Source organism: Calidris pugnax, unplaced genomic scaffold (assembly GCF_001431845.1).
Source record: "Calidris pugnax isolate Ruff unplaced genomic scaffold, ASM143184v1 scaffold147, whole genome shotgun sequence".
Classification (NCBI taxonomy): Eukaryota; Metazoa; Chordata; class Aves; order Charadriiformes; family Scolopacidae; genus Calidris; species Calidris pugnax.
Genome location: NW_015092359.1, coordinates 6,546,447 through 6,573,671, shown reverse-complemented (window position 1 = coordinate 6,573,671; position 27,225 = coordinate 6,546,447). Strand labels below are relative to the sequence as shown.

Here is a 27,225-nt window from a genome sequence, read left to right as displayed (position 1 = left end):
CTGCCAGGTCACACAGGTGCCCGCCTGGATGTCTCAGAGATCTAACCATAGTCTTCCAGCAAGTACTAATCCTGACACCAGAGCTCTTTAGAATTGAGGACACAGGTCTGCTCCAACCCTGACAGATCCCTTGGTGCCTGTGAAAAGAGCACTATATACGAGAATTAGATCAAATACTGCAAAGACTTATCCAATATTTATGGTGAGCACCTAACTCAAGCTTCCCAGGACCTTTCATGTACTTGATATGGTGTATGTAGGTGCATTATGTTGAATCTGGTTCCAACATACATTCTTAACTAAGGAGCACATACACATCCGTAAGGAAAATACTTGAGATCTTCAATTTTTGAAAGAACATCAAAAAAGCAAAAATATTAAAACATCCTTTTAGTCAGTATGGATGTAAACAGTAGGTAGACAAGGGAAAAGGGATGAGAGGCCACACATTTCATCATCTTGTTCCAAGCCTGATCTGCATTTTTATAGAGAATTTTAAACCAGAGTTGGTTAGATAACTTTAGTTTGAGGAAACATAAATTTATTTTAAATTGCCACTATATCATAGCTAATTACCACAAATAACATAATTCATAAATGCAGAGCTGTTAGAACAGATCTCTGTGTTCCAGTTCTGTAGTTAAGTATTTTTGGTGAAAATAAACATAGTAAAACATAAGTTTATTATTTTGTATCTAAATATATGGAGAATCACAGTGCAGAGATTAGGTTCCATATGGTTATATGTAAGAAATCTCATCACACACAAATAATCACTGACACTTTTAACCATTTATCTTGCTTTCAAGATGCAATAAATTAGATACTGGCATTTTCAATACTAGCTATTGACATTCATGGTGTAAAATGTCTAATACAACAACTAAGAATTTTTATTTCATGTGAACAGGGACTATTTCTATTTATCTCCAGAACAGAAAACATCCACATGCTCTTGTGACGTATTATGGAGGCACAGAAAATATCATGCAGCATATAGTTTTGCGCTTAGCGATGTTTTCTTCTATTAGTATCTAGTGCTAAATCCTGAGAAGTCAAGCTTGGAAATCTCCTTTTCATTGGAAAAACTTGTTCGATCTATGCGAGAGCTTGGGCTTCCAACTTTACTCAGCCAGGATTTCCTGCAAGAAAAATAAGACAGGGTTAGCATATCAAGACTTCCTAAGTGGCGTTTATTCTCCTGTCATGCCTTCCCTGGCCCCCCAGCTTTTTCTTTTTTTTTTTTCTTGTCTTTTTAAGAGCTATATGGAGCCTTTCAATGAGGAAGCTTCTGCAAATATGTTTAGTTCTTTTCTGTTTTTCCCTCACTTTCTGCTTTAAAAGGAAAATAACCCTATTTAAAAGGTATCAGTATTTCAAAGAATATGACACAATATTACATAAAAATACATCTGACAAAAGGCTTTGTCAGATTTACTGTAATGATCCCTTTTAAATGCTTATAATAGCATTAACAAAGGCATATATTTCCTTTGCAGATTCAGTACTATATTTTTAGCAAGGACCTAAACAAAATTTATAATTGGAAAATATTCTGTAAAAAGAATTCTAACAGCCAGTTTACCCTTTTCCAACAATTAAAAGAAATGGAAACTGAAATGAAAACGAGTAAGTTCAAAAGCAGTAAAAATAGATAAAGCGAACAAAAATTAAAATTATGTCAAAGCAATACCAAGTTGCAATAAATACTGAATTTTATACAGGCATTGTTAAGTGGCAATTTTGCATGCATTTGCATTATGGTCCAATCTGTAATTATGCTGGTGCTTGACTACTTCCACAGCACGTTAGAAAATAGTATTGAACACAAATTACCAGCAGGTAACCAAGGCTGGAAGTTGAGAGTGCGATGGCTGCTCCTACATACACACTCACTATATTCCTATCAGCAGTGTGCTAATTCAAAGGAGGGATAAACAAGTTGTGTGATAAAAGGAGGTGCACAAACACTTGAGTACAGCAGATGATTCTGCTTACACAGAGGTTTATTTACAAAAAATACTTTCTCAGTATTTTCTGTTGCACTAAAGTCTCAGAAATAGGAAAGAGAAAGTATTTAGTGTACCATACTTAAGGAGAACTATTTCCACACAAATATTTCTTATAACGTTAATGATGCATAAACCAGTATAGATATGTACTTGTGATTTGTATTAAAAAATATATCATTATTAATTTAAATTCCAATTTGAAGACCATAAAAGTTATGTCATACTAACAGTTGCTAATTAATCCTTTGTAAAAATCACACTGAGCATTATAAAATGCAATGTTCTTATAATAAGACTTAGTTTTGATGTCTTTATAATGAAAATTGTGCATAGAGGTAGTTTATATTGAGCCAATAAATAAAACACACCTGATGAACACAAATGTATCTTGTTACGTGACAAGATTTTTTAGACAATTTTTGACTCAACAGAACACTGCAAAATATCTCAAGTGTCTTAGCTGGTTATAAGAGACAGGTCACATTCTCCAGACTGTAGGTAACAGTTTGGAGAATGTGACCTCCATAAGATTGAACAGTCCTTCATAACATTGGTCTCATCTCTAGCACAGAAAGTTCCAAACCTGTATTCAGGACCTACACAACTAACTTTATTCTTGAAACTCTGCATGCAGTCTCTTGATCATTAAGAAATATACATCCTTAATATTTTATTAAGAAAGCATGTATGTCCTACTACAAACATATTTTGAACTATAACCCTAGGAGCTTGCTTGGTGGATTATAAACTTGCAGTGCCAAAGAGCTCCATGAGCTCCTTCCTATTTGGCCACTGCAACAGAGGCTCTATATGGAAAGACTTCCTAGAAAATACAAACTAGATATGGATAGCTCATGTTCAAAGTGTGACAAGCCTTAATTTAGTATACAGCAATCAAAATGAAGAAGTATTCTGTCAGACGTTTACACATCTTCACACCTCTTGTTCATTGCTTCATGTTGTGAACAATTTCTCTTCTCATCTGTTTTGGATGAAGCCTTTCCAGTAAGGAGTACAACACAGGAATATACATGAGCAAACAGGAGAACACAACCTTCCACTCCACACTGGAGCCTTAAAGGCAGACCAGGTAGACCATCAGACCATCAGAAGGAAAAAAGCTTAGTAATAACCACTCCACATTATGAAAAATTTGAAAAGCCCCTTGTTTATTTAGCAGAAGTCTCTAATACAGTTGGATGTCCTTGAGAGAAAAAAGAACACGTATTTGTAATACTGAATTAATGAAATCAAAAATTGATCTGCACTATTTTTAGAAGATTAATGTGACATTCATAAGTGAACAGATTTTTTCCTTTTTTTCTTTTCATTTTTCTTTTCATTTTTCTTTTCATTTTTCTTTTCATTTTAAAGGTGAGTTTGTCCTGGACAAACCTAAAAGAGATATACTCCTTGCCCTGCCTTCACAGCTGTACATAAGACCACAATTCATCCCTGGCTGATTCCAATTACCAAGTCCCACTGCATGAACTCTGTAACTTTACACAGAGCAAACTTTATTCACTGTCAGCTCCTCATACTCTCACATGAATAAGGATAACGTACAAATTACAAAAATCCAATTAAAACAATCCAGCTCCACAGAAACTCTTTATAGGGTGCATGTGTTTTGTTCCCTATTATGAAGTAAAGAAGAAAATGTTACAGAACTGCTCCCTACCTGGCATGTACATGAATATAGGGGCTCAGTTCCTCACTGAGATGTTAGTATTTTGCAATAGGATTGATATTCTCTCACTTTGCTCAAGCGACTGAGCGTTCACCGAACACTATGAAGAAGCATTTTATTTTTTTTTTACAAGCTAAGAAAGCAGGAAATCAGTATTTGCCAAAAGCAGTACACAGTTACAGTTGTTTCCTCATTTATCTACAAAGCCAAAAATGTCACCTCCAATATCTTTGATCAGGGCAATATTTTTTAAAACGGTTTTAACTTTCATTAGTACCCAGATCAATAGACTCAAGTTAGGAACGGGTGTTGCATCCTCCTCTTGCTTCGGCCTTCTTAATTTTCTTTCACTTATGCCATGAATTTCAGATCACCCAATGTGTGCAACAGATTAGCTACAATTACTAGCATTTGCAGTTCTAGCTTGCCATTTATAGCACCCACTTTAAAATTCACTGCTGCTACCCACTTCTCTGCAGGAGTGAGAAAGACTGCCTCCACCTTGCTCATCACACGGGGTAGGTCTGAATCAAATGAGGACATTCCTTTAGTCTGCAACAGGTCAGTATATAGCTTACTCTTCAGTAACTATTTTAAAGGATCTATTCCTAAGGAGACACTGCTTCAGTGAGACTGGAACAAGAGCTAATCTCTAAACAGCCATTTCCCATCATGTTTATTACTCAAGTATTCGAGTCTATGCAACTGCTCTGCCCCATGCTCCAATCTCACTGTTCAAATGGCAGTGTGGGGATTAGGTCAACTCGGATACGCTTTAATCACAGATTTATGAACTACAAAACTTCCCTGTTTGGGGGAAAAGCCAGGCAGGCCAGAACCCTAGAGTGTCTCCTCAGGGTGCGCAGTACTTCTTGCAACCCCCTCCCACCCTCTGCCACAGGGCTGAGAACACCTGATGATTGGCTCATTCAGACAGGGCTGTTTGCAAAAATACCCCAAAACCAAACCTAAACAACATCCTTTTCCTTTTATAATTTCCTTAACCGAAATGAACCTTGCTAAGTGACTCTGGCTTGTCACCTAGGCAACTGGGCTCTTTCCATGCAATATGCTATTGGAAAACTGTATCTAAAGAGCTGGGTTTGCACCATCCCAATTTAGATCCTCGCAGAAAAAGCCTGGCTGGGTACAGTATTCCAATCAAGCATCTCCCGAAAGCTAAGGTGCTTGCCTACCTGGTAACTTGTCAGAATGAAGCCTGACCAGGTCAAATGGAAGTGTTATTTAAGGCACTTTGTCTCTATAAGGCAAGGAAGTACTAGCACAGCCCTAAAATACACCACACTTTGAACACTACAGGCAGTAGAGTAACTTTATGATTTCCCCAAATAAGTTTGTGGTTTTTTTTTAAATGGAAATCTATGCTATAAAACAGATTTATCTTAAAAAAAAAAATTGCTAGGTTGGCAGAACTAAAATCTTCTACTTCAATAATGAAAGGGTAACGCTGCTGCAGGAAGAAACAGGGCTTTCTGCACCTTTACACAGCTGGCACCCCAAACAAGCCTGGAAAGGAACAACGCGCTTTTCCCCTTCTAGACCCTGTATCAAACCACCAATATACGTAGGATGCTGCTACAATATTTCATTCATTGTATGCAAAAAGCACAATCATTTTATCCTGAGAGTGGAACAATTTACAGTCTACAGTGCTAGAAATGGACCTTAACATGACCTACAGTCACAGTTTAGGAATATGTTTGTTTCTCTTCACCTTAACCCTAGCATCACTGACAGTGGAACGAGAAACGGGTGCTTCTATTTAGAGGGAGAGAAAATAAAAGGCAGTGGCTTGTTTACACTATTTCCCTTTGTTTGGGATAAAATAATGGAGAGAATGTTGTTTTTTGAAGATTGTATTTACATCTGCGACAGTGTATAGACTAGGATTACAAATATTTATAAGATACCTCCAAAATGTTGTTGTATTCTGAAACAGTACTGTCAAGTTTTCATAAATCCTGATATTTAAATGTTTGCAGAAGAAATGTGGAATTCTTTATCATTGCCGTCTGGCTTCTGAGCTGTTGGGAAGAACTTTACCCACAGTTTTCAATCTTTGTTCTACAATCATAAGGGCTAGGAACATTTTACTTAAAACCTTCTAAGTAAAGCCTCTAGTAGCCTGTTCAGTAAAGGCATCTCACAGCTTACTGTAGAGCCATTCCATCATCCCTGCACCTCTGCTCCTGCTGCCAGAGCCTAATGGTCTAATAGGAATCTGGATATAAAATTTATAGGCTTCAGTGTTGTAGAAAAAGAAGCAGGAAGGATAAAAACCTCGGTAAAGAAAGCGTGTTTGAAAATACTGGGGTTTGACATAATTTGAATTGGTGTGGCCTAAAAAAACCCCACCACATTTAGCATTTTAACTTTAGCAAAAAGCAATCCAGGCCTCAGAAAGAAGAAAACAGGTTCTTATTAAAAAAAAAAAAAAATACATGAGGGATCCTGGAAACAATTACTAGTATTTTGGTGCAGGATAAGGTTAAGAGGACTCAAGCAATATGTGCAGTCAAATTTCTCCCACTGGCCTGCATCCTCTGCTCCAAATAATTTTTTTTAGCTCTCCAAACTAGACTCGAGGTTGGGGTACAAACCTGAAGCCACCTGACCCAAAATGCATCTGCATCTAGAGCTTTGCTGGAGGTGTGGGGGGACGGGACAGGCCACTCTGTGCTGCCATGGGTACGGGGTGTTGTGCTTACTGCCTGGTACCCAAGCAGACCCCGCTGGCAGCAGCCCACCCGAGGCTGGGACATCAGATGTCTACACTTCATGGCACGTCCCTGCCGGCTGCACCTACACACCCGCAAAAGGAAGGGGGAAGCAGCAGAGAGAGAACAAAGTACCCGGGAGTGGCATTTTAGCACATTTATTAGAATGACCCCACCACAGTCCACCGAATCAAAACCAAGTCACAGGTGACTTTGGAGGATTAAAAAAAAAAACAACAACCAAAAAACCCCCAAGCCAGCCAGCAGCAGGCTAAGGATACAGGCCAAGAAGCGGGTGGGCTAGAAAGAAAGCAACCTGCTCGGGTGTAGGCATAGGAGTCTTTTCTTGCATATGATGCAAAGATCTGTTGTTGATTTTCCTATTAATAGTTTTGGTAAACTTTAAGTAGCATTTTTAATAATTTACTTAAACCTGGGAAGTGTATTTTTTTTAAAAAAGTTACCAGAATACCTCTTTGTTCAAACCATGTTAGGCAAGTGACATTTGGCTTCTTTCATAGATCTTCCTGGAAAAAAATCAGCAATGTTGCAGAAATTCGTTCCAAAGAAGAGTAAAGCAGTAAATGAAAACTGAAGCCAAATACAGCCATTTCAGTAACTTTTACAAAACAGCTTTTATGTCCACAATGACTTACAGAAAGTACAAGACAAAACAGAATTTCCTGTTAAGCTTGTGTCCTATCTTCCCAAAGCAGTAAACATACCAGAAAGCCAGAAGCTGCAAAAAGCCTATTATATTTTTTTCCTTGTAATATGTCTGCCTCTGCAGGGTACGATTTGGCTCAGAAGGCAGACTAGGAATTTTGGCTAACCCAGCTCCATTGCACAGAATGCAATTGAAAGTTATTTCTCATTCCACATCTATTAAATCTAAGGCCATGGGGATCTTACACGAGGAAGCACTGTTGCTGTTAGCGTATCAGTTCAGGCTTCTGGAAAAGAAAAGCTAGTTCTAATGCTTAGAAACCCATTAGCACCCATCACCCATATAAACTGTATTTAAAAACAAACAGCTGTATTATTGAGTTGAACAGAGTAGAGTACTACTGCTTCTGACCATCAATTTTATGTCTAAAAACATTAATTAAACCCTTACCTTTACCATTTCAAAGCAATCCTTTTAGAAGACCATAATGAATCATCACACTTTGACCAATTCAATTTTACTTAACATTCATTTCATTACACAGCCTAGTAAAAACATAATAGACACTACAATAAAGGGAGCCATCCAATACAGTAAAAGCCATCCAGTTGGAGAATTCCTATCAAACCAACACCCATCCACAATCCAGGAAAGCATTCAAATAAGACAGAAAACTGCAGACGACAAATGCAACAAAGAATTTGAAAGGCAACACTTCTTTTCTCTGACAATGAGGTCCAGCAAGGAAGACACGCATAAAAGCCATATGAGGACGAACCCACACATTACCGTCCTTCCTGTATCTCCTGTGTAATTCTCAGAAGACAGATTTACACAGAAAAATACAAATTAATTCATGCAAAAACTAAAAATAATGCCAGACCAAAACATATTGAATTCCATCAAACACCACTTGCTATTTTCTTCAAAAGTCTCCCTTACTTTACAAGTACTTGAAGTAGCTAAAAGACTGAAAACCATGAAAATTCACTGAGAAGTTGCAAACTAGCTCTTTCCAACAAAAACAAAACTTAAAAGGGAAGCATCACCAGTTACAGAGCACTAAGCAGGTCTGATTGACACTATTTAATATTTCCAGTGTTGCAGTAACTGTGCACAAATTTACCTTTCCTTAGAATACCACTGTTTGAATACTTCAGACAGGCTCACTTTGAAACATCCAAGAGTGTCCATTTCTATCAAGAGTACCTAGTATAAGCATCTTTTTATCTGTAGCTTGTGAAAGTGGTTTTAAGTTTTCTTATTAAGCACCCAGCTAGCTCAGCTTCAGTTTTTTCCACTGACTTTACACTACATGATTTAATTTAAATTGCACAGTGTCAAAGGAAGCAGTTACACCCATCTTTTAAACATGCAACCTCAAGGAGCATTTTTTAAAACAACTGTGATATAAAACAGTAGATATTTTAGTATATGAATTAGAAGACGAGAATTTTTAAAATAGCATTAGAAAGCACAACTGTTCAGAAAAACACCAAGTAGATTATACTAGCTAATAGTCTGCTTAAATTTTACACGATGAGAAAATTGGGGTTTTCTCAAGATGTACTTTCATAATGCTCTATTTTTTTGGATTTTGCATTACAAATATAGCTACAATAAAGAGGAAGTAAAAGATTAACATAAGTATATGTTACAGCTGTTATTTATTTGACAAGAGCTATTTGTGGTTTCCAGCACACCAGAACATGCTCTTGAGGTGAACCCAGCATGGTATGTTTACAAGGAAGGTAACAAGGCACCCATGGTATACAAGATGTACATATAATATTCCCTGGAAATAAAATCCCCTTTGCAATTGATTAGATTTGTTACCAAGAACTAGGGTTTGTTGATATGTATTATTTATTGTTTCCATAAATAATAGGAAAAAGATGTTGTATTTTTGATTATCTTGGATATATCACCTGGTTTTATATATTACCAGTGTATATATACTTTATTTCCTTCATGCCTACATTATTCAAATCAGCTTTGTAACATTTCTAATTGTTCAGCTTTAAACTTTCTATTAATATCATGAAAAGCTCAATAGGAAAAAAGAGACCTATTCATGTGAGCTGCAACAGTGCTGCAAGCATGGCTATGGTCAAGTCCATTCCTGTGGTCTATAAACTGTCATTACAAATATACTCACTTAGTAGAAATAAACACACTTAACATCAAAGCTCCAAGCTATTTAAGGAAGCTATCAAAGCATGAACACATATTTTGGTTTAATGTTTCTTTCTGTAAAAAAAAAAAAAAGAAAAATGTTATTTTAAACAAGGCTTTTAATATTTATTGAAATAGGATCTGATACAGGTTCTTTGCTATTTAGTGGTTCCTGTGCTGTACTACACTGTATTTTTATTTTACTTGTTATTTAGACCTTTTCTCTAAAAAACATTTTCCTATTTATTTGCAACAGTGATAAAATGAATCAAGAAATAGAGATTTATTTTCTAGGAAAAAATATTTTCCTACAAAAATAAACCCAGACTGGAATCACTAACCTATCACCTTCTCAAGGTACATGCTATTTAAAGTTACCGCTTACAGAAAGCAAACCAGCAGATTTAGTGATTTTTTTTTTATTTTTTTTTTTAATTTATTATGAGAACAATGAACTTGATCTTGCCTCCTAAACTTTCCATTAGTTTTGGACATTTTCCTGCTGACTCACCAGAATCTGCCCTTTAGCAGTACATCTTTTTTGGTATTGAGAGCTTCAGACTTCAAAAGCTGAAAACTTTTACTACTTCAAAGACAGCATCTACTGAAGACAGCATCTTATTTCTACTAAAGTCAACAGTAACTTCTGACGAGGACAGTGAGATAGACTTGACCTCTGTTTTTGCAAAATTTAAGCAGAGATCTATGACTACTTACAAGAAACAAACACCTAAAAATCCCAAACCATGGAAACCATCTTTGGGAGACAACGAGTCCATACCATTTTCAAGTATTCCTAAATAGGTATTGTTAATAGCTATTAATAAGCATCTTGCCTTACACAAATTTTTAATTTTGTCACTTATGCTTCATGTGATGTAAGCTGCCAGAGCAGAAATATGCATCAGGAGGCAATCTGGAAAAAAGAATTTTTGGGTTAACAACCTAACATACCCAGGAAACACTTCTCCAACTCATTAAACTTGCAGTGAGCTGGGCAATATTCTCTACTGCAAAGAACTTCTATTTTAGAAGACATATTGGAGCCCTTTTTAGGATAACTGCATATTCCTTTGATGTGAGTATCAACAAGCTAAATCTGAGTTTCTCTAATATTTTCTAGTACATATAAATTGTTTGGTTTCCATTCAATTGTTTAAAAACACATTTTCAGAAGAACTGTGAGCAATGAGATAAGAATGTATGCTTTAATAAAGAAACACTAAGTGGTTTTTTTTAAATAAGCAGTAAGAATTTGGTAAATCAGCTCTGCTTTTTTATGTATATAATTGAGCATGCCAGCTATTAGATTTTCAAGAGCATTGCTCAGGCAATGCCACCTTGCCACCTAACTGCTGTCTCTCCCACAGGTAGTTTATAACAGCAAAGTAAGAGTAATCTGTTGTAATTTCTTTACATACAACAGGTTTTGATATTTTGTGAAACGCTTGGTAAGAAGAGAATTACTGGCAAAGTACAATAAATCTGTTCCTAAACTCCTAAATCTTCCCATTTTTTCATCTTTCCCTCAAGCTTCAGGGGCTGTCAAGAAGTATCAAACACCTCATTTGTTTTTTGTAATATGTGCCATTTCCTTTCTTCCCTTCCCCCTTTTTTGAAATTTTATTCTGCCTGGACAGTTAAAGTGGAGAGAACTGTTTCTGATCACTTTCACACTGTAGACTGCTGCAGGGATTATGTAGCTTTTGTAATGTAAATTGAGAACTTCAAAAAAATCCTAGGAATCCTGTAATTTCACTAGCAGCTAATTTTACTAACATTTGTTTTGCACAAATACTCCATTAATATTATGCTTGACAAAACTTAGATTTTGTAGCTAATTGCCAGTGCCTCACTAGTGTACAAAAGGATGAGTAGCGAATGCTACCAGGCTAGTCGTGACTCACCGCTTTGAAACAAATCTTGTTTCCCATTTCAAAGCTTGCATGCACCCCACAGAAAGGGCTTTCCAATGGAATTCATAAAACTGGGATAATTTACAGATGCTCACCTGCATTATACCTTTCCTGACTCAGTGTTTCCTGGCATGGTCATGGTGCAGTGATCACCTGTGTGCAGGTTCTGGCCCTTTCCTTATTAACTGTGACTCAACCGTGCAAATATGCACGTTAAGAAGGGATTCAGGACTACAGTCCAAAGTTACTACTTTCTTAAAGTGAAGAAATAACGAAAGCATTTAAAACAGCTCATTTCAAAATAAACTTTGAGTTACTTGATGCTTCAGTGACAAAGATTTCCAAAGGTAGGGAGTTGAAATGCTGGCATTGAAGACTGACAGGTTTCCTAGAATAAAAGCTCTCAAAAGGCACACACTGATGCTCTTTGAATTTCCTCATGAAGGTCTGGTTTGGCCATTTGGCCATAAGTACATAGAGTATAAAAGATGTTTTCCTTTTTTGCAACACCAAGACGTTATAAGCAAAACAACAAAACTATTAATTCAGGAGGAAGAGTTATGCAAGCACACAAACATTAGCAGTATATGATTAGGGGGAGCTGTTCTAAAATAACAATTTCACAAAATTAATGTCAGAACAGTTCACGTCATCATGCAATTTACAAAAACAGGAGTATGGTCCAGCTTCCTTGTTATCCAGAAAAAACAGTCCAAACACTATATAAATCATATCAGTTAAATATGAACATTATAACAGCTGCAATGAAATTCAGGAAATATCTGATAAATACATCAGATTAAAAGGGTGGCTAGATCACAGATTTGGCTCCGGATAGAGACACTGAAAGCCTTCAAGAATTCAAATGCCCATTCTGAGATAAGGTCTGATTCTAAAGAATATTTACGATTATATGACAGATGCCACCACCAAACAGACCTAACAGATGAGGAAGGAGCACATCACCTCTGCAAGTGACGTTCCAGGGTCTCAAACTGGGTACCAGTAGGAGAAAACAGATCATGTACGACAAGCCTAGCCTAAATTAATTGACTGGCATCATGATGGAAGTCTATAGCAGAAGTAGAGAAATCCCCACATCAGAGCAATGTTTAATGGTCTTAGTTGATCATCCTTTTTTCTTCCTGTCTTATTCACTGATAAGGCTGGTGAAAGCAGAAGGTATGACCAGAAACCACAATGGACCAGAAGCCCCTTTTACTATGCAAAGCCCACTGGTTCTTCTGAACAAGCTGTCCCTGGACACCGAACAATGCAGTTTGAAAAATGTGTTTTGTGATGGTATGACTGAACCCTGCCTGCAGAGTCACACATCAGCAGAATGAATTACAATTGAGTAAATCTTAGACAAAAAAATTTCACCATTTCTCTTAACCCTACAGGTTGCATCCTCACTGCCAATGCCCTCACTCCTTCATTCCCTCAGTGCATAACTTGGGAATAACTTCACCACTGTAAAAGTCCTCTGCTACTCCACCTATACTAGGAAAGACAGTGCACTCTTATTTGTCTTTTCGCTACTTGCCACTCCTTTCAGGAGCAATGCCACTTTCAGTGAAAGGCAGATGGCTGTGCTAGAGCACACTCTGTAGGAAAAGTGCCCAACTGTGTGAAATTCTCACCCTGGTGGAAGCCAATGGCACAGAATCAGGATTTCATCCTTTATATCCCCAACAAGCAGCAAGATTGCCATTTCATTCAACATATTACAGAAATGCAAGAAGTACGTAGTAATATTTTCATTTCTGACATCATACTGAATCATTCTCTTGTATTTAGAGAAATTGTATTCTATGAGAATTTTCATTAGAAAACACACATGCAAAGATGTCTGAAGTTACCCAGCTCTGTAAACAGATGGATAGATACATCGTACATGGGGAAAAGCCTGCATTAGACATAGTGTAGAAAAGAACATATAAATGGCGAGATCTTTACTGTGACACTTCTAGATAGAGTATATTCTTAAATATATTTAGGCTTCAAATTCAAAAGACCTGCATTTTTAAAGATCAGGGTCAGACAAAACATACCTCAAACTCTTGAATGCCAATGCTGTTTTAATCACCACAGCACATTTCCTATTGGATGCTAAATGCACACATACCACACGCTAAATTATTTAGAACACCAAACAACTCCAGCAGACTGGAAAACCTGGTACTCAGAATTCAATAGATGTCAAAATCCAGTCGCCAAGAACTTCTGCTAGCAATTCATTAAACAGTGAACACTGTCTGATTCTAAGAATTAAAAACAGATTCATAGAATTGCCTGGGCTGGAAAGGACCTGTCAGACCATCTAGTCCAACCATGATTCCAACATATATAATGCCATAAACAATCCAGTACAGAGTTGACGACTCAGTTATCATTGCAATGCAGGGAATTTAGCCACAGAGCTTTGATTAAAGAAAAACATAATAGTAAAACAACACTCCTGCACTTCTATGAAATTCTCGGAATACTCTGTGTAGCATCAATAAAGCAACAACACTGTATTGCAAGCTAAAAGTTCCTACACTGTGTTCTCCCGTTCCTTTGTTACATGACACAAATACAGCATTTCAAGTGTAAGAGCTGGAAGAGTTATTATGAAGGTGCACGCAAGTAAAAAAAAGTATCTCTACGCAGAGAACAACTTTTTCTCTTATAAAGAAGCAGAAACCATTTTTATTTAATTAAAACAGTACATCGATTTTAAACTTAATACAGGATGTTACAGTCTTGCCTATGTATTTTTTTGGTTTACTTAGACAATGGAAACAAGAGTTCATAATTCAAGTATCAACAGATCCTCTATAAATCATTGTGTTCTTCCACTCTCCTTTGCTTTAAAGATAGAAACAACCTTTACTCCTTCACGCAATTTCACTTATTTACCATATATTCTGATAAACATAGAAATATGTAGAATTTCTACATATGTACAAAAATACTACCACTTTTTATTAATTTTTTTATTCCCCAAAATTGATAAAACTCTGCATTTCAACTTTAAAATAATTTATTTCCACCCTATTTTTGTTTTAATTTTGGGACATTTTTCCATGTAATTATTGGACATTCTACTTAGCTTTCTAAAACTGAAGACAAAGCCTCAAAATTCATAAACAGTGGAGGGTCCATTTCTTGTTTTAGGTATTAACAGTGCTTCATCGTCAAGTTATGTTAAGGATCATTTCAGTGAAGGTCTATGAAAAATAACCACCTACTCAAATAGCTTCCCATTCAGGATACTCATAAAAACTTTTTAACTCAAGAGCCTGATCTATTGCAGAGATACCCAAACAACTGGTAAGTATATCTCAATATAACTAACTCAAGGATTAAGTATGAAATTAAGTTTATGAAATCTGGATTTAGTTTCTTAGACAAAGAAATCCAGTATGAACTTGAAGAGACAACACCCTTTTTAATCCAGACAAAAAGCAAATGTGATTACAGTTGAGAGTCAGAATATTTAATTAAATATTAGTATCTACTGCTTTGCCTTGCCTCTACAACAACCAAATGATAAAAACAAAACCCCTGCCCAACTAATGAAATTGTAATTGACCATTCAGGGGAAAAAAAACCCCAAGACTCCTCTCCATCCACCCAAACATGAATTACAGTGCTGGCTATCTATGGCTCCTTCACTCTGGAGACAGAGAAAGATCACTCCAAATTGCTAGAGCAGATTCTCTCCAAAACTCACAGCACTGATGTATCCAACAGGTTGGATGGCATCCAAGAACTGCATAAAGGGATGACAGTTTCTTACCTCTCACAAAATCCAGAACACTGATTTTATTAGGAAAAGAAGCAATGTGTTTTTCCCAGATATTCAATGGATACACCACTGGTATAACCAGCAAATACCAACTAGGAAACAGACAAAAACCCTGCAGCAACTTAGTGCAAGATTAAAAACACCTTTTTTTTTTTTACCTAAACAGGTACACAACCCTTACTTACAAGATTAAGAAAAAATACACTGGCAATTGGGGAGTTGGACTAGATGATCTCTATGGTCCCTTCCAACTCTAGAAATTCAGTGAAATTCAGTGAAAAAAACCAAGGAAAACAAATGTAACAGGGAGAACCCTAAGGAGAACAAATTACCAGAACAGAAAACTATGCATAAACAATTCAGGCCGTGATCTCTAAGTATAGTTTTAATACAATTACATTTACTACAAGCACATGGGAAGAAAATAATTACATGGCTGTAGCTTTAACATAAACCATAAACATTTCAAAGTTGGTACATTTAAATAGAACAGCGACACAATTCTGATAGAAACCTGGCTGGACACCAGACCCAAACATAAACAGAAATGCTAAGTGGGATGCAAAGAGCACTTAATTCAGAATAACCGGTATCTTTCCAATTCATTTACATGTGGAAGAATCTTTTTGTTCCTCCAGTTTTTCCTCCATCTCTTTATTACTGTTACTCTCACAAATCAAGGCTACCTTGCCACATAATCCAATCTATTGCACAACCTGGGTGCTGTGAACACAGCTCTAACTTACATTACTTGCCATTAGCTCCACAAGCAAGTTCTGACAAGCAAAAGCTGCAGGTCCTTGCTAGTGCCTCAAAGATGCAGCCTGCACAATGCTTCCTCATGAACTATTGGTACTTAAAGACAGAAGAGAGAACTACCCATCAGCAAAAAGGACAGAGGAAAACCAAGTTGTTTTAAGCATAATTAAATGTGTCAAAGATAGAGCAAGCAAGTATGAACTGTAGTCGTGTGCCTAAATAAAGACAGAGGACATATTACAGCACCACTCTACAACACATCAGCAATCACATCCTCTCGTCTTCATCGTTATGCTCAGAAGGACCACAGTCTGTGTGAACATTGGCAGAAAAGTCTAGGGAGAAGAAGTTACTTGGTTGCTGGGTAGTTTGCAAATGGCAGGAACAAAGGATGCACAAGTGAAGTCTCACACCAGGTAAAACATGAGACAGTGCATGATGGAAGATGAAGTGACAGGTGAAGATGAACGAGCCTTCACTGGTAGCTATCCATCTGCTCAGGTGTGGAAGCAAGAGAAACGGAGAACTATGTACACTTTCAAAGACACAGATAAACAATCACTTCTGGGCTTCTACAGAAATCACTTTGTAGGTTGCTCCAAAGTAACACGCTCTTGAAACTGGGGATTTTTGTGTAAAATGTGATAAAGAACACCTAATCTGTTTAATGATGTTACTATGTAACATTCAAATTGCACACTTTCCTGTTATATTTTTAAAGTAAATTAAATTTTAAAGAAAAGTCAAAGTCCCAAGCAATTACTTATTACTTACTGTTCTTCAGGGAACCTCAGTGAATTCTGGAAGAGACTGTGTTTGCTGAGGAATGCAAAACACTTCTCTTACGGCTTATTCTTTCAGATAATCATAGAATTATAGGGGTTGGAAGGGACCTCTGGAGATCATCTAGTCCAACCCTCTGCCAGAGCAGGCTGGACGGGAACACATCCAGCCGGGTTTTGAATATCTCCAGAGAAGGAGCCTCCACACCCTCTCTGGTCAGTCTGTTCCAGTGCTCTGTCACCTTCAACACAGTTTTTTCTCATGTTGAGATGGAACTTCTTGTGTTCCAGCTTGTGTCTGTTACCCCTTGTCCTGTCACCAGGCACCACTGAGAACAGCCTGACCCCATCCTCTTCACACCCACCCTTCAGATATTTATAAGCATTGATAAGATGCCCTCTCAGTCTTCTCTTCTCCAGGCTAAACAGATGCAGGTCTCTCAGCCTTTCCTCATAAGAGAGGTGCTCCATTCCCTTGATCATCTTTGTAGCCCTCTGCTAGACTCTCTCTAGTAGTTCCCTGTCTTGCTTGAACTGAGAGGCGCACAACTGGACAGACTACTCCAGATGTGGCCTCACCAGGACAGAGTAGAGGGGGAGGATGACCTCCTTTGACCTGCTGGCCATGCTCTTTTTAACATACCCCAAAGGACCATTGGCCTTCTTGGCCACAAGGGCACATTGTTGGCTCATGCTCAACTTGTTGTCCAGCAGGACTCCAAGGTCTCTTTCTACAAAGCTGCTTTCCAGAAGGTCAGCCCCTAACCTGTAGCAATGTATGGCATTATTCCTCCCCAGGGGCAGGACCCTACACTTACCCTTGTTGAATTTCATCAGGTTCCTCACTGTCCAACTCTCCAGCCTGTCTAGGCCTCACTGAATGGCAGCACAGCCTCTGGTGTGTCAGCCACTCCTTCTAGTTTTGTGTCATCAGCAAACTTGCTGAGGGTACACTCTGTCCCCTCATCCAGGTCATTGATAAATATACTGAAAAAGACCAGGGCCAGTGCCGACCCGTGGGGAACGTTATACGACTCCAGCTGGACTCTGCACCACTGATCACAACCCTCTGAGCTCTGCCATTTAGCCAGTTTTCAATCCACCTCACTGTCCACTCATCTAACTCACACTTCCCAAACTTACCTACAAGGATGTTATGGGAGACAGTGTCAAAAGCCTTGCTGAAGTCAAGGTAGACAACACCCACTGCTCTCCCCTCATCCACCCAGCCAGTCATTCTATTGTAGAAGGCTATCAAAGTAGTCAAGCATGATTTCCCCTTGGTGAATCCATGCTGACTACTCCCGATGACCTTTTTATCTTCTACATGCTTAGAGATGACATCCAGGATGAGCTGTTCCATCACCTTTCTAGGGATGGAGGTGAGGCTGACCAGCCTGTAGTTTCCTGGATCCTCCTTCTTGCCCTTTTTGAAGACTGGCTTGACATTAGCTTTCCTCCAGTCCTCAGGCAGCTCTCCTGTTCTCCATGACTTTTCCAAAATGATGGAGAATGGTTTCGCAATAACACCTGCCAGTTCCCTCAGCACTCATGGGTGCATCCCATCAGAGCCCATGGATTTTTAGATGTCAAGTTTGCTTAAATGATTTCTAACTCAATCCTCCTCAATCAAGGACGAGTCTTCCTTACTCCAGGCTCTCTCTCTTACATCTAGGGACTGGGACTCCTGATGGCCGGCCTTAGGAGTAAAGACTGAGGAAAGAAGGCATTCAGTAACTCTGCCTTCTCTGCATCCTCCATCACCAGGGCACCTACCTCTTTCAGCAGTGGGTCCACATTTTACCTAGTCTTCCTTTTACCCCTGATGTACTTGAAGAAGTCCTTCTTATTGTCCTTGACATCCCTTGCCAGGTTTAACTCCAAGTGGGCCTTAGCCTTCCTTGTTGCATCTCTGCACACTCTGACAGTGCTCCTATATTTCTTCCAAGTGGCCAGTCCTTTTTTCCACATTCTATAAACATCCTTCTTCCATATGAGTTTATCCAGAAGCTCCCTGATCATCCATACACGTTTCCTGCCTCCTTTGCTTGATTTCCTGCTCTTAGGGATGCACAGATCTTGAGCTTGGAAGAAGTAGTGCCCACAAGTGCCATACATGGAGACAGTCCAGGAGGATGGATACTATATGCACTACCTTAGAGATGCCCAACAGTGCTCCAGCCCACCGACAGACCCTCCTGCCCATGGAAAACCTCCACAGCCATTTACAACCAGTAACTCTAGTTTTGGAAGCCAGCCAGGATCAGGATGGCAGAGATGACAAAGCATATTAGCAACAGTTCATATTGAATCACATTTACCTCTGTCCAAAAAAAATCATGCAAGTTGTTACACCAATTAGCTACTTTACCGATACCTAAGAATGTACCAGGCTTTTCAGAAGAGGCAGAGAAGGTCTGCAACAAAACTGGAGCTATAACACAATGAAAGAGGCTAACACAATGAGGCAGTTATATTCTTAAAACCACTATTACTTGCCCTGTGACTAGGAACTTCAGTGTAACTCACTGAATTCTGCCAACAGCATTCATAGCACTAATTAGTTCCATTTACTGCTAAACAGTTACTCAGACTAAGATACTACTTAAGATATGTAGAAAAACCAGTGGAAGGCAGAGGCTTCTACCTCTACTACTGCCAGTCTCAAAGGTTTTCCAAACCTCTTCATGTCTCTGCAATGTCAAGGTGGGAAATGCTTTTGTAAATGGCACTTAGGTGTTCAAACAGGCTAACTAGAAACAGTGTGGTTACAGCTACATTAGACAGCAGCATAGACCAGCAAGAGCAGGTCTGTAGAGTACAACGGTTGGTGGTGCTGAGGACTTCACTTCCACACAGTATTATTTCTACCTAAGCCTTTCCAACTTCTGCTTCCATGTTGCTAAAATTTCATTTTCAGTTAAAGCTCTCAACCAGCTTTGGAATAATGTTCTTCAATATTAGCCACTAAAAGAAAATTGATATTTAAATTCATCCCTTTTCTTGTTGCATTGATTCCCCTGTGAAGTAGATGGAAAACAGGATTCCACTAGTACAGTCGGTGAAAGAAATATCTAGAAATCAAAAAATAGATAGCAGCTTCTACATATGCAAGTAGATTGACATCTAGTGTGAAAACATTGAACTACAAACCCTATACTGTATATCAACAAGGATGAATTTAAAATAACTAAAATGTATATATTTGTTTAAATGACAAGAGAACCAAATCCTTCAAATACAAGCACCATTATATCTTCTTCTTTCATATAGCTACACAGAGCCAAAAACATTGTACTAGTGACTAAGGAAGTGTAGCTTCTTAAAAAGAACTGAGATGTTAGCAGTAAATCTTATAAACCAGTTAACAGAATCAGAAAAGAAACCCAGACAGGAAGACTAAGGAAAGAAGCACAGGGTAGCTGGTCAAGCAGAAGTTTTTTCTAGCCTTGAATAATGTGAAGTAGAAAAGTTAGAGACAAAGGCAAAATGACTTTGATTTGTTTCAGAGTTAATGACTGAAAAAGATCTTGAATATCTTAATTTCTGTAATGTAGTCCAAACTGATGAGAGGTGTAAGTAGTCTCTAGACAATTATGCTCTTTAGCATAATGCATATAGCCATGAAAAACAAAATCCATATGTTGCAGAATAGAGAAATAAAAGGCTTTTCATAGTTATCACACTGAAGATTGGACCTTAGTGTCAACATCATTATCCTAGAATTTAGCTTATTAAATATCTTTAGTCAAAGATGCTCTCATTGCTGCAATGTAATCTCAAAAGTGTTGGTCACCTTATTATTCTTACCAATATCATGTCTAAAGTCCTAGTACCACTGGCAGAGATTTTGGACCTAAACACTTTTTCCTAGAAGTTTCAGCCATTTCAGGCCTATTTGCACCTTCTTCTCTAAAATAATTTTGTAAAAGCAGTATCTACAAATAGTATCTTAAAAAGCTGACAGAAATGCAAGAAGCAAATTCACACTACAATTCCCAACCCAGATTCATTTACTGTAATAATATTAAGATATTTATTCCGGCCCCTGCCAAATCTCCGTACAGCCCCCTTTTTGTGTCACCGCTGAAAACAGCTCTTAACAGAACACACACTTCCAGCCAAAGAGAGTTTACAAGCCTCCTACCAAACAAGAGTAGAATTAAACAGCAGCAGCTGAAGCCGTTTGAGACGTCAACCACGCGTATGTTCTCACTCCAGGTATTCTTAGAGACAACACTCACAGCCTGTCCACCCCATCCTTATGCTCAGCGTATGAATACACTAGATGGATTAAACATTGCTACCTTATTTCCCCCTCAATCACAGAATTTTGGGATTAAAAAGCCTTTGAAAAGGCCTTGAGGGAGAGGGGCAGGAGCATGGAAAAATTACATATAGAGACGATGCAACCTAAAGATACTGGTAAGAATTTTTTTTACATATTTAGTTAATTGTCTGTGTTGACACAAGGAAGCCTTCAGGCCACACAGTATTATTTTGCATTTAGCATCACCTAGTATTACCAAACTAATATTAAAGACCAGTCAAAAGCAGACACGTGGTACCTACATGCATCTAAGATAATTTTTCTCTCTCGTTAGTTTCTGAATTTCCCACTAGTATTCCTCAACTCTGAAATTTTTCACTTCTGTTGATTGTCTCAAATCCAAAACCACTGGTGATTACATTGTGTTCTGATAACCTGAGTGCTGGATAATTGCCAAAATTAATTCTTTTTTTATGAGTAAATGTGATTCCTTAGCTTGACATTAACTCAATATATTAATCATTGAAGAACTGACAATTTCCAATGTTGTAAATATGATCAAAGGCTTGTTTTCACTCAGGAAAACTCAGGACTCAAGGGAACCTCTGCATGAGGAGTCAGAAGCGAGCAATGACTTCAGGATAAGCTCTGGAAATGGTAAATGCATCTGGAAAAATGAAATAGCTGCTCACTGTGCCATTTTTGCAGGGGCACAGGCAGAAAACTGTAAGCCTACACACTGAAGTAAAACTTTCCTAACAGTAACTATACTGTACATGTTAAGTCAAGTGGAAAATAGTTTCTTAGCACTATTTAAACTCTACAGAGCTCTAAAGAGAAAGCTAAAAAGAATTTTCTCAATACCAAAGACCTTGCCAATCTCAAATATATCCAGTTTTACTCCCCAAGCTAAGGATTTTCAGCAACTGCAAACAAGATTCCCTGAGGAAAAAAAATCCTCATCTTGCCGATTTTTGTTTTGTGCTAGCAACCCATCAACATGAAACTAACTGGAGAAATGCCTAATAAAGATCCAGGACCGCACTCAAGATAACTACTCTGGAAACATACTGAAACCAAATGAAAATTACATCTTTTTTGGAACAAACAGCTTATGTTTTGTTTTCCTTAAATATCTGACAGATCTAGGGAGTAAGTTTCTTTATACTTACTTGACTCCATTCACCGTATCTTACACATCAGGCATGTAGTTTATAGTTCATCATGTTATTTTTAAATTTTTAAAGTTCATTCCTACCAAAAGCAGTTTGTGTCTCATGTCCTTTTCACACACTAATCCCAACACTCCGAGTCCTCCTCTAGCAGCAGTACTCCGTACATGGGGTACAGAGTTTTCACTGGACACGGCCACTTCAAATTATTGAAAAAAAACTTCATTATTTAAACATGATAAATCAAGAGAGGTTTTGTATTCAACTCCAGGAAGAGAAACAACACAAACAACAAATTAAATAAAACTCCCTACATCCCAAGATATGAAAACTCCACAGTTCAAAGAAACACTGCAAGAGATGGAGAAAGGAATACTGAATGGATGAAAGAAGTGAACACATCCAGAAGCAACACATGAGATTCCTGCGGTGGAGAATCTCCAATTATGAAGCAGTTTCATACCATATTTTTTTGGCTCATGAGTGAAACACATCAGGCTATATTTTAACTTTGTTGTGAGGCTGAGAAATTTATAGCCCCTCTTTAGACTCCCATATAGCTCTGGCTGAACATTTCCCACACAAGCAATTCAGAATTCAGTTAAACTAACTATCAGACATAGATCCAGGATCTGCTTTTTCTTACTTGTCATTAGCATTATACTGAGTCTGATTAAAAAAATAAGACTTAAGTATCTTGGTATTACTTGAACATAATGATTTTCTTTCTTTACCATCCGTTTTTTCTTTATTAGGAGAACTGGATATCAGAAGAACACAATCTACAATGAACCTCAACAGATACGGCATAGAACAAGAACCACCTGGCAACTATTCATAATACCTTTAGTATCTCCTTTTCACTAAAGACTTGTACTAATCCCACACATTCAGATTTATTAATCAAGTACCAGAAAATCATGAGACCAGCTGAAATCTTATGACATGTTTGAAATAAAATTCAGATGTCTTGCTTGCCTTTAGGTTTCGGCATTACCTTCACTGCGCCAACTTTTTCTCTGCAATATACAAGGCTCAAACCCTTTCTTTAAAACAGAACTTCAATTCCTACATACCAGGTAAAGCATCAAGTATTGTCATAAAAATCTTAAGTTAGCAATGCAGTCAAATCAAGATATCATCACTGAGTCATTAGTAAATACTATCAATGTGCCTGAAGACAGGCTTCACAAAACAGACTATTGCTATTCTTTATAGAGTTAACTAAAAATTAACCTCCCTTTCTAGACATTTTTAGACACTTTATCTTATTCACTAAGTAAAACACAACAGAAGTTGTTTGCTATACCAAAGGCCCTCTTTGCATAATTTCTTAAGTTCTAGTCCTTTCTCCCAAAGTAATTTAATTTTTCACCTTTCTTGAAAAAAAAAGAAAATCTTTCCATCAATATTTATATGCTTTCAAAAACCCTTTATGGGGCTGGCTTTCTCTATTTGTAATATATCACTAGATTACTTAAATTTCATCACAGCACAATTTCTTTGTCATCCAGTCACTTTGTCCCACTATTGTGGTACAAATGTAGCCAAAACTTCAACTTAAATTGCCATAAGAGGAACTTGTTTGCTGTCAAGCTGTAGTAGAACCAGAACAACTGGGAGGGCTTACGTATTACAATATCTGCTGGCCTTAAGACAGCTGCTCTTCTTTCTATTGGAGAGTGACAGAATCAAGGACAAAAAAAAATCAATCGTTTAGAAGTACTTGATTCTCTTGCCCATTTTACTCTTTCCTCTCTGAGCTAGTAATAGAACCTTCATACTTCATCTAATGCCTTCCTTTTAAGTGAACTGCATCTCATTGCCCTCACCAACTCCAAAGCTAAGAAAAAGGTCTTTTTGCTTACTGTATCAACAATCCCAGACCCTTAGCAGAGTGCAGGCTCACAAGGTCCTGTTTGAAATACTATCTACAATGGTAATATGCACAAGTTAATGTAAATGTGGTATTTTTCTTATATACTAATTATTTAAATATAAATGCTTGTTTTAAACAACAGTAAGTGGCTTATGTTACACTGCCATAGGCTACACTTTCGTCTTTTTAAATACATAGCAACTTTTAAAAAATGCTACAGTCACTATAAAGACCAAGATGGCTGTATAATAATGATACAGAATATACATTACGCTTGTCTACAGCAAACTGAGGGGGAAAGCACAGCACAGCCCTTCCATTTTGTACTCCTGTATTTAGATATGACCTTGAGATTAATTCCAAATGCCATTGGCATGTTACACTGCTGATCCACTTTAAGAGTAGGGAGGCAGTTTGAGAGGAGAAAAAGGTTACCAACGACAATGCTCTAAACAAGTGGCATCAACATTAACTTGAAATGGACTGTGTGTTCTGCTCTCCAGCAAGCCTGTGTCACTTGTGTTCATGTTCATTTCACCACTGCCAGCTTTCACTCACAGACTTGCCTAATCTCGTGACCAGGTGAACATAACAATTCTGGATTGTAATTTAGAAGGTGTAGATCAGACAACTTATTTCTACCTAAAGACAACTGTTTAAAATTAACAGTTGCTACATACCAGATATACTTTATTGACATCAATGCATTACTGAAGCTACTATAAATTCTTTGTCCTTTCCCACTTTGTCCTTTGAGGCTTTTTTCCAACAACAGCAACAATAAGCAGCACCTACCAGTGAAACCACCACTGCAAACACTTTGCTGCCCTGGAACACTGACTCACATTAACCAAAGGGACCACATATTTACTGCCTTCAGCGCTCTGGCATTTCTGTTCCTTTTCTTTACTACAAAATATTGGCTTAGACAGCACATATCACCTAGCAAAGAATAAGAAAATATGTCATTTCTGTCAAGTCCCCCATATTTCAAAGCATATGCTGTGATTTTGGAAAGGCAATGAAGCAGAACAAGGCAAATGTTTCCCATAACAAGTGCCATGATGCAGTCAGGGAGATATGCACAGACTGACCCTTGCACCAATGGAGTCCCACTAACAACACCTGGGCTCCACATTTGTACAGAAGCTATCCATTTCAAGATTAATGTCATAACTTCTGATAACCACATTAGCTGGAAAAACATTTAGACCATTTTAGCAAGTTCTATTTTCAAACCACATGGTAACACAGACATCTTTATGCCTTTCTACAGGGAGTCATGTTCCCAGTGACATGATCCCCTTGGGAATCGACAAGTTTCCATGTAGGATTCCAACTAAAGCCATTAACTTAATTTTTGACCTCCATTTGGGAAGATAGTTAAGGCACAGTCAGGCAGAGGAGAGCCAATAGCACAACGAGGCTTTCGTAGGGGTGCTTGTGTCATGGTAAAGGCATCACACAGGTCTCTAGTGGGAAGGATTCTTCAACAACGCCTGCACAGGTCAGTGCTGTCCCACAAGCTCCAGCATCCCCTTCCACATCAAACCCACACAGCAACATGACATTTTAACTCACTGGGTAAGGCAAAAACTGGCACCTATCTCACCAACATGCTTCATCCCAGGCCCATAAGTGCTCTGTACTTTGTAGTTTCCATTGGTCTCCAGCAGGCATACCTTACCTGCCTGACAACTAGAAAACCTGCAGTGATTTTAGTCTATTAGATGGCTTCAGACACAATCAAGCAAAAGATTTAGCATTTCTCAGAATGTGTGGGGCTCAATGTCAGCCTTCTACATGTTTCTGGTTGGGAATAACAGGAACATCTCTTAATATTAGCTAAAATAGTAAGTCAAATGCTAAGTCGAATAGATTTTTGTTAGCCTGAATTCACTGAGTAACTGTGACTAAGTTCAGGCAAAAGAACTGCTTTCAGAAGATGAGAATAACACACAGTTTTAATACAAGACTACATGTCTGTTTTTTTAGAAGTCATGAGAAATCTGCTGTATGTACTCCAACAGCATGGCAGACATAAATTCTGCCTGCTGTTCTGGTCCTACACCAAAACCCTTTAAAAGGATAATGAAGACAGCATCACATTTCATAAGAGATTTCCTGAATGCCTGCTGAGTTGACCTTGTTTACAAGTACTCACTGAAACGATTAATAGCTCATATGTTCCACTCCACACTGCTATGGCTCAGAATTTTCTGCCTATACTATCCATATGGACATGAGCCAGAAAGAAAATGTCTATGTAATTATCCAATTAATTATGATAAAGGCTAGCATTTAACAAAAAAAATGCCAGCTGGCATACACAACAATCACTTCACTTCTCTTGTGCAAAAACTACAAAAGACATTTGTTTTCTTATTAATAGCTACAAAACACAAAGTTGAACAGTTTTGTTTCATTTTAAACTACAGGATCAGAAGGGCCAAGAGAATAGAGTGGTGAAGGACTGGACTGGGAGTCAGGAATCAACTTGAATTCAGTCTGCAACACTTCTGTGCAATTGAGCCAATTAGTTCATCTCTGTGCTACAGGTTTCCATTTGTAAATTAATGGCTTCTCATTCTCTGACTTTATTGCTTAATTTTACTGTCTGTTCTTTGGTAGTAGGAATCTCTCATAACATCTTAATAAAGCAGAATGGGGTTCTGACTGACTACAGCGTCTGATTTTTTTTTCTTTGTACTATTTAATATCAGAGGCATTTTGACAGTAGAAACTTCTGAACCCAGCAGAAACTGACTGCTCCAGGTGGCCCAGAGAAAACAACTGATATATTAATAGAATCATAGAATCATTTAGGCTGGAAAGACTTTTAAGATTATTGACTTCAGCCATTAACCTAACACTAAACCATATCCCAAAGCACCACATCTACAGGTCTTATAAATACCTCCAGTGACGGCAACTCAACCACTTCCCTGGGCAGCCTGTTCCAAAGCTTGACAACCCTTTTGGTGAAGACATTTTCCCAAATATCCAATCTAAACCTCCCCTGGCATCTCAAGTTATGCAACGATATAGCCTGAAACAGTCCAAACACAGTTACTGGAAACTAAATAAGAGCATGCTTTATGATGACATTTAGAGCAAGGTGTTGTTCTTCAGTGCTTTATTGCCTTTAGCTAACCATCTTGCAGAAGCCCAATGACTTTGTTACAATGATGAGTGAAGAACTGAATATCAATTCCACCACAGATTTGCTGTACGAGACTGTACTGATGCTGCTCCGTGCCACGGTTCCTTTATGTAAAGCATGGCAATAATCCATACGTAGCTACTCAACAGGACTGTTTTCAATTTTAATCCACATTTGTGTAGGAATTTAAAAACACTAGTGTTTAC

The 27,225-nt window shown here is 37.9% G+C and overlaps 1 protein-coding gene across 1 annotated transcript in view; it reads right to left on the bottom strand.

The window, feature by feature from the left end:
* Positions 1-375: 375 nt before the first annotated feature.
* The window catches only part of ACYP2 (acylphosphatase 2, muscle type), a 43,328-nt gene continuing 16,478 nt past the window's right edge, over positions 376-27,225 (bottom strand). The window contains exon 4 of the mRNA XM_014962530.1: positions 376-1,142. Coding sequence (XP_014818016.1) covers positions 1,028-1,142 — 115 coding nt within the window. The 3' untranslated portion in view covers positions 376-1,027. The remainder of the gene's footprint in view (positions 1,143-27,225) is intronic.